This window comes from Hyla sarda, chromosome 5, assembly GCF_029499605.1.
Source record: "Hyla sarda isolate aHylSar1 chromosome 5, aHylSar1.hap1, whole genome shotgun sequence".
Taxonomy (NCBI): Eukaryota; Metazoa; Chordata; class Amphibia; order Anura; family Hylidae; genus Hyla; species Hyla sarda.
Window position 1 is genome coordinate 223,225,576 of NC_079193.1, and position 14,080 is coordinate 223,239,655.

Below are 14,080 nucleotides of genomic sequence, written 5' to 3' on the forward strand. Positions count from 1 at the left end.
AACAACTCAACTTCAGCAGCTCATAAGTACTGAAAGGATTAAGATTTTTTAATAGAAGTAATTTACAAATCTGTTTAACTTTCTGGAGCCAGTTGATATATACTTAAAAAAAAAAAAGTTTCTTCCTGGATAACCCCTTTAACTATCATAGAGAATGAACAGTGCATGTGCTGACCCACTGCTCCATTTAACCAGGAGAGTGGGGTCCCAGTAGTTGAGATTGGGGGGTGGGGGGGGATATGTTTTTAGTCACTGGAGTGCCCCTTTAACTTGCAAATAGTTCAGAAAATTAAACACATACTTAAAAATAATCCATCAGTCTGTTTCTTCAATTACTGCTTGCTGCCCACACAGATCTTGTCTTATGGCACCATAGTCTCTGCTATGCATCTCACCACTTCATCGCCAAGTCTCTTTGTAGCTGCAGCTACAGGCCCCTATAAAGCTCCCTCTTTGTCAGGTACCTTTATTAAAATGTGCTTAATTTTCTTTGCTCTGCACATTTCACCTGTTATGTTGCTAGATTGCACATGTATTCTCTTCCTGGCAACAGCTCCTTATATACGCCCCAAGATTTTGCAACAGCAATGGAATCAGGTGACAACAGTTAATATTACAGCATTAACGCATACATAAAATTAGTTATAGACAATTGCAAGAGACACATAATTTATAATATATAGGCAATAAACAGACACTTTATGCATAGGGAGAGAAATCAAACGTTCTCTGCACATTGGGGTCCCCGCGTTAAAATTTTATGTACATGTTATATGATGAAGGGGTAAAAAGTTTTCTAGATGAGAGCACCACAAGTCCTTTCAGCCAATTACACTTTACTAGTTAAACGCTATGCAAAGTAGCCCTCCTCCAGAAGTAAGGGGGCTTACTCTCTCTCTCGTGCCATTTGAATGGACAAGCATAGATTTACAGGAATGCTACCTCCAAAAGGAGGCACAAAAGGGTAAGCCCTCTTGCTCCTGGAAGAGCGCTAATTTGCATGATATGTCCTGTAATATTGAGAGGCCAGAGCTAAAAAAAAAAAAAAAAACACAGCAAACCTATTGAGGAGCAATAGCTTTAATGTTTGTTTCCTTAATTAGAACTTAACATCTGTAACGTAAATCCAAGCAAAAATGAGAGATCATTTAAGCAGAGTACTTTAAGAGTATTCATAGCTGTGGCTGTTTATATCTTTCACAGTCCTGGCACATTCTTATGTTGGTGAGCAGGTGCAAACGGACACTTTCCCTGTAGAACTAAACAGACAAAATTGGATCATTAGAGAAGGCATTCAATATGTGTGTGACACACAGTAACATTATCTGAATATGAGCAATGAGACCTTGACAGGAAACAGCAAAAAGTCTGTGGTTTCTGTGAGCAGAGGAAAAAGCTTGAATATTTTTTTTCAAAGTCGCCTGGAGAAAGACTAGTAACTGAAACTTCTCTATATAAAAAAAAACAAGCGATAACTTGCAATCACTTGCTCCAAAGATGACACATTCCTACCCTTATATGATTTAAAAGAAAGAGAAACCTTTCAATGGTAAGTGTATATTTTTAATGCATCCTTGGAAGTGATAGTGTTGTTTCATCAGCTCCGTGTTCCACTTCAATAGCTTTAAGTTGTTTGATGAGTTTGCCTAAAAGGGTTTCGCTTCTATATAACCGTCCTCTTGCACTAAGAGTTTAACTTATATGCAATTTTGTTCATTTTCTTTGGCAATATGCCTGTTAAATGTTTATGTATGTATTGTTAAGGAGACTTATAAAATAAAAACAACCTTAAAAATTCTACCATGTTCATTACAGAAACAATAATTTGCATGGGATTTATTTTCTAACATAAAGGAATGCATAGTGTTCTAGTACCCCGATATTCACAACACTATATTGCAGTATACAGTATCTCTCTTAAGTGATTACACACCTTAAAATTACACATCTTTTCACGTGACAACACTGAAGAAATGATACTCTGCTATAATGTTCAGTAGCACACAACCTGCATAACAATGTTTAATGTTGTGTCCCCTCAAAATAATTTAACACACGACCATTAATGTCTAAACCTTGGCAACAAAAGTGAGTGCATCTCTAAGTGGAAATATCTGAATTGGGTCCAAAGTGTCAATATCTTTTAGCCTTAAGCCTCTTGGGCATGGAGTTCACCAGTTTCCACTAAAGTCCTCTTCCACCCCTCCATGATGACATCATGGAGTTGGTCAATGTTAGAGACCTTGGTCCCCCCACCTTTTGTTTGATGATGACCCACAGATGCTCACTAGGGTTTAAGTCTGGAGACATGCTTGGCCAGTCCATCACCTTTAACCTCAGCTTCTTTAGCAAGGCAGTGGTCGTCTTGGAAGTGTGCTTTGGAGCTGTTATGATGTTGGAATACTGCCCTGCTTCCCTATGCCACAGTACATGTTGGCATTTATAGTTTCTTCAATGAACTGTAGCTCCCCAGTGCCAGCAGCACTCATGCAGGCCCAGACAATGACACTCCCACAACCATTCTTGACTGTAGGCAAGACACACTTGTTTTTGTACTCCACAACTGGTTTCTGCCACACACGCTTGACACCACCTGAAACCAAATAAGTTAATGTTGGTTTCATTGGACCACAAGATATGGTTCCAGTAATCCATGTCCTGAATCTGCTTGTCTATAGCAAACTGTTTGCAGGATTTTTTATGTGTCATCTTTAGAAGAGGCTTCCATTTGGGACAACAGCAATGCAGAGAGGCAAGTGACTAACTGGTGAAGGGGTGAAACTGTGTTGAGTTCTAGCACCTGAGGAGAACACCCAATGGGCTTCAAAGCCTAAATTGTATGTCTTTTTTAAATCTGATATTTTAGCACTGGAGAGATTAATTTACGCAACATTGTATCTGAGGGAGTTTTTTTTTCTCTATGAACTACTCTGTTAATCTCACCCATCTATGTTTCTTAAAAAATATGGCTGCTCATTAATATTTTTTAGGAGATTAACACACACAGATTCAACCTGCGTAGAATGCACAAGTATGCAGTGTCCTTTAATAAATCTTTGGCCTGCAATGCCATTTGACAGGCAATACTGAGTAAGCTCACTTTCCCACAGGAGTATTTTGGTCAGTAATTTGCATCATTATTCCTCAGTCAAAGTCAGAAGTGGAACCTACACAGACAGAAACTATAATGTAAAGCACCTGTACTTCTTGGGAGAGGAGCCCAGATCAGTTTTCTATCAGTAGTAAAAGGAATGTGACCAACTAGGGCTGGTCCCCCTCTCTTGAAGGGCCCTATAGCAGCTACATGGTCTGCCTTTATGATATGCATGCCCTTGTCAAACTTTCATTCTGAATTAAGGAAACCTCTTAATTTGGTCTTAAAGTTTACCTGTCAACTTAAATAAATTTTGACATATCGTTTGAACACTCACAACTATTGATCCCTAGAAGTAGAAGGGAGTAAGCACTAGAAGAAGCAGGGAGGGAAGTGCATGGCTCCCCGCTCTCTGTGACAGCAACCAAGGCAATACTATAAACATACATTGTACGTTTGTCTCGGCCACGTGGCACAGACCTGGCAGAGACTGTGCCTAGCAAAATCTTCTGCTGGCTAATTTAGGGATCGGCAGGGGTCTAAACACTTAGACCCCAACCAATCAATGCTTTTGACATGTCTTTACAATATATCAAAAGTTTTTTAAGGTTTTCATTTAAACTTACTGGAAAAATGGCCACTGACCACTGAGAATACAAAAAACATCATTAAAACCCCAGTAAGTTAAACGCTTTTGCATAATATTAGCTCAATAGTTATGAATGTTGCCTTGCAGGTTTGTGGAACAAAGCTCAAATGAAGCCAGACGAAACATCTGAAAGTCCCTTCTTGCTTTAAGGCAATTTCCTCCAGGTACTTACCATGAGAAAGATTTATCAAAGCCTGTGTAGAAGGAGAGTAGTGCAGTTGCCCATAGAACCCAATCACATTGCTTCTTTTATTTCTTCAAAGCCCTTTTTAAAATGAAAATAAAATAGCAAAATCTTTGTGGAGTAAATATTAGCTTATTTTAACAGTTCTAAGGGCCAGTGTGGAAGCTGTAGTATTTTATTTCTAAATGGATAATCTCATTAACCCCTTAACGACATGCGCAGTAAATGTATGGCGCTGCATAGCGTCACTTAGAGCACAGTGCCGTACATTTACAGCGCGGCTGTGACATAAGCACAGGAGCTGCGCTAGTTTCATTCCTGGTTGGTCCCAGAGGCTGTCAACAGCCACGGACCTGCCGATAATGGCGGACATCAGCGATCGCGCTCATGTCTGCCATTAACCCCTCAGGTGCCGTGATCAATACAGATCACGGCATCTGCAGCAGCGCAGCACTTATAATGGCAGATCAGCCAAGATGGCGGACGGAGGTTCCCTCACCTGCCTTCGTCTGTCTCCCGAAGTCTTCTGCACTGATCTGCCTTCCAGCAGACCAGAGCAGAAGATCGCCGATTATACTGATCAGTGCTATGCTCTATGCATAGGACTGAACAGTATTAGCCATCTAATGATTACTATAAATAGACCCCTATGGGGACTAAAAAAGTGTAAAATAAATGTAAAGTTTTAAAAAGTTTTTAAAAAAGTGAAAAAAAAATTGAAAAAGCCCCTCCCACAATAAAGTTTAAAATCATCCCTTTTCCCCATATTAATATAAAAAAGCATAAAAAATGATAAAAAAAATATACATATTTGGTATTGTTGAGTGTGTGAATGTCTGAACTATAAAAATATAATGTTAATGAACGGCGAACGGCGTAAACGTAAAAAAAATTAAGTAAAAAATGTCTGCTTTTTTGTCGCATCAAACTTCAAAAAATTTTATAAAAAGCAATCAAAAAGTCACATATACACAATCATGGTACCAAAACAAACTACAGATTATGGCACAAAAAATTAGCCCTCACACATGCCTGGATGCAGAAAAATAAGAAAGTTAGAGGTGATCAAAATAGGGCAATCTTAAACATACTGATTCTGTAAAAAAAAGTTTGAGATTTTTTAAAAGCAGAACAATAATAAAAGTATATGTAACCATGGGTATCATTTTAAATGAAGTGACCCAGAGAATAAAGAAAACATGTAATTTTTACCGTAAAGTGTACAGAGTCAAAACGAAACCCCCCAAATTTGCTAAATTAGGATTTTTGTTTAAATTTCCTTACACAAAAAATATTTTGTGAGTTTACCATACATTTAAGGGTAAAATGAGTGATGTCATTGTCATTACAAAGCACAACTGGTTACGCAAAAAACAAGCCCTCATATGGGTCTGGGAATGGAAATATAAAAGAGTTATGAATTTTAGGAGGCGAGGAGAAAAAAACTAAAACGCAAAAATAAAATTGTCCTAAAGGGGTTCAAATAAAGCACCACTCACAAATAAAAAACGATTTTAATAAAAAAAAAAAATAAACTGATTAAATAATGTCATTTTTTGACAATACATTTTCTTTAAATATGTGCGTGAAATCAATTATTTCCTCCAAGAAATAAGTGTACTTCTCATTTTGGTTAGTAACTTATGTTAAAAATAGGACATCTGAGCAGGGTTTAAGTAAATAAGGAAGGGTGTTTCTTGTTTGTGTGCATCCTACATAGTCACAATAAGATGACAGATTGACACTTATGAATGCTATCTTACCCAAAGTTTTACATGTGAAATTTTAACACATGACAGCAGGATAGGATGAACCTGAAACCAAGTCCAACATCAAAGAGTGAGGAAAAGTTGATGATGCCTTGCTGCTGATGATAGTAATGCATGGCCCCAGAGTGCTGATTGACACTTCCTGAACATTAGCTGAAGCACTGGCTTCTAGAGAGGACATTTCCCTAAAAAATTTGGATATCACTTTCCAGGTGTACTGATATTATTGTAAAAAAAAATTGGTTCATTTAGAACTATGTCGGTTAACAAATGCAAGGCATGTATATATTGGTTTTATTTTTATTTGAATATGATCAGTACCAATAAAGACACTCTTCATTATGAACCAATATATCAATAGAGTTCTTTAAATTGATCTTATTGTCAGAAAAGCTTTCTGAGGGACTCAAAATTAATGGAACAAAAAGCTTGTAAACAACAGAGCCCACAGAAAACTTTATAGTAAAAATGCACTATAAGATAAAGCTTTGTTCACCTTAGGTTCCATCAGGGACCACCGTCATTCATTCAGTTACAAATGCTGGACAAAATAGCACAGCATGCAATACTATTTTTGTCCAGTAAAATGATGGACATCATGACAGAAACCTGATGGAACCCGTTCTAGCCAATGGTGTCAAGTATAATTGCTTTTCATCATGTGAAATTTCTGGCAGCTGTCATTTTCATTGTTCTGCAATGGAAATGACAATGCAGATGTAAATAAGCCCTAAAAATAACAGGTGATGAGTATTTCTTCTATATCTGTAAGGGATGCGCACATGCTACGTCATGAATCAATAAAATGCTTCCCCACCACCATGGTCATTCATAGAAAGAGGAATGGGATACAAAAATCCCCTATCTTAGTAATCTTTGGAGTCTTAACTTCCATTGATCTAATGCAGAGATCTAGTGCCGCGCATTCTGCACAGTTTGTCATGACAAAATGCAGCTCACGGCGATTGGTTGGGTTATCGAGGCAAGAGTACAATTCCCAGCAAGTTCTGTGCAGAAGTTCTATTAATCAGAATAGGGCTCAATCCCTGAACTTGCTGGGTGTTGTACAGTTACCCCGCCAATCTAAACACTTGGCATGACATGCATCTCTTTACACTGAACTGCAGAGAGTGTGGCACCACATTTCTGGGGTTATTCTTGTAGCTAGAAAGTGATCTGTGGTACCTGGCATTTTTCTAAGGTACACAAATGCAGTGTTCAAATCATCATACCATACATTGCCTAACAGCCACAACTGTACAGTTTCCAAATAATTTCAGCATTAAGTAGCTAGGTAACAGTGTCATAAACTAAACTAGAAAAGGCAGCTGTGTTCTATGCAGTTACTTTTCCATAGATTTGGCAACTAAGTGACGTATTAGAGCTGTCAGCTTTGGGCAAGCAGTGTTTTCTTGAGCACCTCCTGATAATAATTCCCAAGTGACCTGCCCAGATTCGTAAGCAATTTTAATAAAACACATTAGCAATCATGTTTCATAACAGTATGAATACACCTGTGACAACATGCGCTCCGGCAACGGTGCGAGGTAAGAAATTCTTCTTAGTTGACTGGAAGGGATTTGGTCCTGGATCATGGTCTCCTCAAATGTTTTCTCAGCCCCAAAAGGAGGGGGAGACCAAGGGGGGGGAGGGTACTGTGACAACTTGCGCTCCGGCCACTCACTCTGGCTATGAGCGCATTGTCCCCTTCTCTTCCCCAGCCGGCGGGGATGGGATTCGCATCACGGGACGCTCATTCACCTCTGTCCTCTGCTGCTTCCTCTCAGCCCCCCCTACCTCCTAAGGCACGCATGCTAGAGCTCTAAGAGTTAAAGGGTCAATGTGCCCGTAATTAACTGCACCTCCCACATACCCCTGCCGGATCTTTGTTGCCCTAGTGCCTGAGAAAAAGCGATCCTGTGTGTTGTCTTGCTGTTTTCTGACCTCATTGTTCCGTGACCTGACCTTGCTCTTGTGCCGCCTGCCCTGACATTCTGCTATCCTGACCATGAGTTGCCGTATCCTACCTGTGCCTCGAACCTCCTCACTCGCCTGTGTGGTCGAGTCATGCCAGGGGTAGCAACCTTAGACCCCGCTCCCTGGTACGGCCCATGTCATCTGCGACACAGGTCCAGTGGATCCACTACCACAAGTGTTCCTGTCTACTGAACCGTGAGTGTTACAGTAAGATCCGGCCATGGATCCGCTGAAGTACCACTGCCAGAAGTCTCGGATCTTCCTTTCGTCGTGGTGCGCCAGTCTCAGCAGTTGGCCCAACAAGCACAGTAACTTAAACAACTGTCTGCTATGATGCCACAACTCCTAGCCAGGCAGCAGCAACAGCAGCAGACGCAACCTGCTCCAGTGTCTCCACCATTTCCTGCAGTGTCTTCTGGCTCCAAGTTGCATTTATCTCTTCCTTCAAAGTATGATGGTGATCCTAAGCTGTGTAGAGGTTTCGTTACACGGTGCTCTATGTATCTGGAGCTCATGTCGGACCAATTTCCAACAGAACGAGCTAAGGTGGCCTTTGTAGTTAGTCTTCTTTCTGGAAAAGCCTTGGCCTGTGCTCTTTGGGACCGCTTACACCTGATTACCTCCAACTTGATGGCGTTTCTGGCTGAATTCCGTCTTTGAAAAACCTGCATGTGCTTCTTCTGTCGAGATGGCGCTTCTAAATCTCTGCCAGGGGAATTCCTTTGTTGGTGACTACGCGGTCCAATTCCGCTTTCAAAAAAGGATTGTCTTGCAGAATAAAAGACACCCTCGCTGCCCGAGATCCTCTGTCTTCCTTAAGTGAATTAATCCATCTTACTACACGTATTGATGTGTGTTTTGCCGAAGGGCAGGAGGAAATATGCTTGGAGGGGGAACCAATGTGTTTCAATGCCCATCTCTACAAACCTCTGTGCCTCTTGCTGAAGAGGCCATGCAAGTAGATTGTTCTCGCTTGAAACAACTGGAGAGATCTCGACGACGCAGTGAGAATTTGTGTCTGCATTGTGCTAGCCCGGAGCACTTTCTCAAGGACTGTACAGTTCGCCCTCAGGATCTGGGAAATGCTCGCACCTAGGGCACGTGGGAGAGGCGTCTCTAGATGGGAATACTACCTCTCTTCCCTTGACCATTTCTGTAAAAATACACACTTCAGTCATCATTTACTACTTCAGCATTTTTGCACTCTGGTTCCGCAGGCAACTTCATTGATGCCTCCTTGGTCCACAAATATAATCTTCCTGTTACTCGGCTTGCCAAGCCTTTGTTCATCTCCTCTTTTAATGGACAATGTTGGGACTTCCACGTGCTATTCCGCACAGAACCTCTTGTTATGCAAGTGGGTGTTCTGCATCAGGAAAAGATTGAATTCTATATGCCACCTCACTGTACTTCAGAGCTTCTTCTAGGTCTCCCTTGGCTCCAATGTCATTCTCCGCAGCTTTATTGGAGATCTGGAGAGATTACTCGCTGGGGACAGTTCTGTCAAATCATTTTTCAGGCCAGTCCAGCCTAAACTTGTTTGTTATCATGCTCCTCTGCCAGGTCTGCCTCTTTCATATCAAGATTACCCGGATGTCTTCTGTGAAAAGCAGGCCGAGACTCTTCCTCCACATCGTCCTTACGATTGCCCCATTGATTTACAGCCTGGGACCATGCCACCACGTGGAAGAATCTATCCTTTGTCAGTTCCTGAGACTCAAGCCATGGCTAAATATATCCAGGAGAACCTCCAGAAGGGATTTATCCAAAAATCCTCCTCTCCTGCCAGTACAGGTTTCTTCTTCGTAGGGAAGAAGGATGATTCTCTCCGTCCATGAGATCACGGTCAAAAATCGTTATCCACTTCCTCTGATCTCTGAGCTTTTTGACCGTCTACATGGTGCCAAGGTCTTCACAAAATTGGATTTGTGGGGAGTTTATAATCCGATTCGTATCTGTGAGGGTGATGAAAGGAAAACAGCCTTTAACACCCGTGATGGACATTTTGAGTATCTGGTGATGCCTTTCGGTCTTTGCAATGCTCCAGACATTTTTCAGGAATTTGTCAATGATATCTTCCGAGATCTTCTCTACACCTGTGTTGTCATATATCTTGATGATATCCTGATCTTCTCATCCAACCTAGAGGTGCATCGCACACATGTTCGTCTGGTTCTTCAACGCCTCCGGGGGAATCATCTATATGCCAAACTGGAGAAATGCCTTTTCAAGAAATAAAGTCTTCCATTCCTCGGTTACATTGTTTCTCATCAAGGCCTGCAGATGGATCCAGATAAACTGACTGCAGTTTTGGAATGGCCTCGCCCTATAGGACTTCGGGCTATTCAACACTTTCTCGGATTTGCCCACTATTATCGTCAGTTCATCCCACACTTCTCTTCCCTGGTTGCTCCTATTGTGGCTCTCACCAGAATGAACTCTAACCCTAAGTTGTGGCCTCCTGAAGCTGAAGAAGCCTGCACACGCCTAAAGACTGCATTTGCGGTTCCTGTCTACTGAACCGTGAGTGTTACAACACCAAAATATTTAGTTATGTTACCGCTTTCTGTTTATTGTAATCCATTTTTGTTACATAATTGTAAGAACTAATACATCACAACTAATAAAATGCATAGAAAGTGTCAAGAGAAATCCCAGGAAAGGCGAAGTGAAAGAAGAAGAAAGGCAGATGAGAGAGAAGTTGAATAAGGCTAAGTTCTCACATTGTAAAAATGAAAACTAAAAACTGCAGCAAAATAGGTATAAACAGTGGCAATATTTATTTTAACAAATTTGTTTCATTTGCCTATGGAAAAGTTGACATCAGTGCACACATTGTATATAAAAAAAAAACAGGAAAAATTCCAATGTTGAACAGCTGCTTTGGTACAGACTTTAATGGAATGCATAGTTGGTTAAAAATATTGCTGCTTTTTATACCTATAAAATGCAGTTTTTTGTTTTCATTTTACAATGTGTGAACTTAGTCTTATATGGTGCATCATTTCTTGGGTTTAGTGTTCATCTCTAATGTGCTTGCTGAAGTTAATACCATTTTATGCTTCAATATCGTAGAGGAAAATGTTGCAATAATGGGTGTGGGAAATATTGGTGTGGGACCAGAGTCCTAAAAAAGGGGTTTCCCCAATTTAGTTCTCTCGTAGTGCATACTATATATTCAATGCTATATTCATCCACAGCATTTTTAGGTTAACCTAAATGTAGAATCTAAATATATAGACAATTTAAAACACATTGGGGGACATGTATCAAAGATTTTACCCCTGTTTTGTGTGTATTTTTTTGCGCAAGCCCTTTTTTTTTGCACATTTTTTTGCGCACATTTTGGTAGAGCATGTCCTCCAGATGTGGCCGAATCAGGGTACCTTGGAGTGACATCTATAGTACACATGGATTTATTAACTGCGTACTTTTCCTTTACACCAAAAATTTTGCGCCAAGAGCTGTTTTTTTTTTCCGCAAATATAAGCCATCTTGGACTTAACGTAGCAAGATGCTCTAAATCATCTATTCTATTTTCCAAAGAGTGGATTGAGGAGATTACTATATTTACCCGCAATTTATGAAGCTCATTGCGCTTGATTGATAAATTTAGCGCTTCTGCACATAATTTAAAATTCGGGAAAAGGGGTAAACTGCTTCTACCATACACAAATAATGATATATGTCCCCCATTGGGATGTATTCTACAGCCTGATAATGGGAAATGCATGGCATGGGCAGCTATCATGTTTGACAGTCTGGTCACTAGGAAGACATTGTGTAATAACTAGTCTTTATGAGGCTGCCAGCAGCATGTTTGTGTCAAATAGTCTGTCATATACAATGATCATTAAGACCACCTGTCTTTCTGCAAAGCCTCTAGTGCTGCCAAAACAGCTTTAACCCCACAAAAATTTAACTTTAGCAAGATCTCTGAAGGTGTCCCTTGGTATCTAGCACCAAGACATTATTTAAGTACTGTAAGTTGTGAGGTTGGGCCTGACTGTTCAGAATCTTGCTGAAAAGCATCTTGTGTCCAATGGTCCATACAGGTTACTCCACATAAGTTTGTGAATTTATCTGCTATATGTCTGTGCTGAATATTGATATGCCTGTTGACTTCATCCCTGGACAATAATGCATAATACTGTCTAAAATTTGAACTCCTATTTCTGATTGCTGCCGCACGGTACATTCACATGTACAATGTTTGCTGAAGATTTGATGCTGTGTTCAACACTGTACGGGAGAATGTACACTTAAAGCACGATCGCAGACCAGAGCAGAAGACCCCTGGAAGGCAGCAGAGGCAGGTGAGGGGACCTCCGTCTGCCATTTTGGATGATCGGATCGCTGCGGCAGCGCTGAGCAAGATCCGATCATCCATTTTGGTGACCGCGATGCTCCAGATGCAGTGATCTGTATTGATCACAGCATATGAGGGGTTAATGGTGGACATCCGCGCGATGCTCGCGGTTATGCATAGGATGTAAATGTATGTCCTGGTGTGTTAAGTACCAGCTCACCAGGATGTACATTTACGTCCTGCGTCATTAAGGGGTTAAGCTTTCTTACGTGACGTGTGATGTGACAGGTGACATTTCATTCAGTCATGGCTGAGCAGAGTAAGGCTGGGTTCACACCACATTTTCGCCATACTGTTTTCAATCAGTTTTTCTAAAGAAAACCATATGGCAAAGAAAACGGATGGAACCATATGGAAACGTATGGGATTAAATAAACCGTATGCATTTTTATATCGTATACTGTTTTTAAAAGTGCATACAGTTCCGTAATTTTTTTTTTTGAAAAACCATATCTTTTTTTGAAAATTTTATTTAAAATAAATACATTTTTTTTTATTTTTACTTTAGGATGCAAATGTGCATGTGCGAAGTAAAAAACATATGTTACGCCTAGCGCTCCGGGCCCCCGCTCCTCCCCGGAGCGCTCACGGCGTCTTTCTCCCTGCAGCTCCCCGGTCAGTCCCGCTGACCGGGAGCGCTGCTCTGTCATGGCCGTTGGGGATGCGATTCGCACAGCGGGACGCGCCCGCTCGCGAATCGCATCCCAGGTCACTTACCCGTTCCCGTCCCCTGCTGTCATGTGCTGGCGCGCGCGGCTCCGCTCTCTAGGGCGCGCGCGCGCCAGCTCCCTAAGACTTAAAGGGCCAGTGCACCAATGATTGGTGCCTGGCCCAATTAGCTTAATTGGCTCCCACCTGGTCCCTGACTATATCTAACCTCCTCCCTTGCACTTCCTTGCCGGATCTTGTTGCCATCGTGCCTTGTGAAAGCGTTTTGTGTGTTTAAAAGCCAGTGTACCAGAACTCCTGCTATCTCCCCTGACTACGAATCTTGCCGCCTGCCCCCGACCTTCTGCTACGTCCGACTTTGCTTTTGCCTACTCCCTTGTACCGCGCCTGTCATCAGCAGTCAGAGAGGTGAGCCGTTGCTAGTGGATACGACCTGGTCACTACCGCCGCAGCAAGACCATCCCGCTTTGCGGCGGGCTCTGGTGAAAACCAGTAGTGACTTAGAACCGGTCCACTAGCGCGGTCCTCCCCAATCCCTCTCTGACACAGAGGATCCACTACCTGCCAGCCGGCATCGTGACAGTAGATCCGGCCATGGATCCCGCTGAGGTTCCCCTGCCAGTTGCCTCAGATATCACCACGGTGGTCGCCCAGCAAGCCCGACAGATCGCCCATCTAACCCACCAGCTGTCGGAAGTGTCCACCATTGTGCACCAACTTCAGTCGCAACTTCATCAGCAATCATCTCCTCCGCCAGCTCCTGCACCTCCTCCGCAGCGAGTGGCCACTCCTAGCCTCCGCCTGTCCTTGCCGGACAAATTTAATGGGGACTCTAAGTTTTGCCGTGGCTTTCTTTCGCAATGTTCATTGCACTTGGAGATGATGTCGGACCAGTTTCCCACTGAAAGGTCTAAGGTGGCTTTCGTAGTCAGCCTTCTCTCTGGAAAAGCCCTGTCATGGGCCACACCGCTCTGGGACCGCAATGACCCCGTCACCGCCTCTGTACACTCCTTCTTCTCGGAAATTCGAAGTGTCTTTGAGGAACCTGCCCGAGCCTCTTCTGCTGAGACTGCCCTGCTCAACCTGGTCCAGGGTAATTCTTCCGTTGGCGAATACGCCATACAATTCCGTACCCTTGCTTCTGAACTATCCTGGAATAATGAGGCCCTCTGCGCGACCTTTAAAAAAGGCCTATCCAGCAACATTAAAGATGTTCTGGCCGCACGAGAGACTCCTGCTAACCTGCATGAACTCATTCATCTAGCCACTCGCATTGACATGCGTTTTTCTGAGAGGCATCAAGAGCTCCGCCAGGAAAAAGACTTAGATCTCTGGACACCTCTCCCACAGTCTCCACTGCAATCTGCGC

At 42.2% G+C, this 14,080-nt stretch overlaps 1 protein-coding gene across 1 annotated transcript in view; it reads left to right on the forward strand.

Annotated features, from left to right (window-relative positions):
* Positions 1-1,528: 1,528 nt before the first annotated feature.
* Positions 1,529-14,080, forward strand: part of NEDD9 (neural precursor cell expressed, developmentally down-regulated 9) — a 189,376-nt gene continuing 176,824 nt past the window's right edge. Inside the window, exon 1 of the mRNA XM_056521180.1 lies at positions 1,529-1,549. Coding sequence (XP_056377155.1) covers positions 1,547-1,549 — 3 coding nt within the window. The 5' untranslated portion in view covers positions 1,529-1,546. The remainder of the gene's footprint in view (positions 1,550-14,080) is intronic.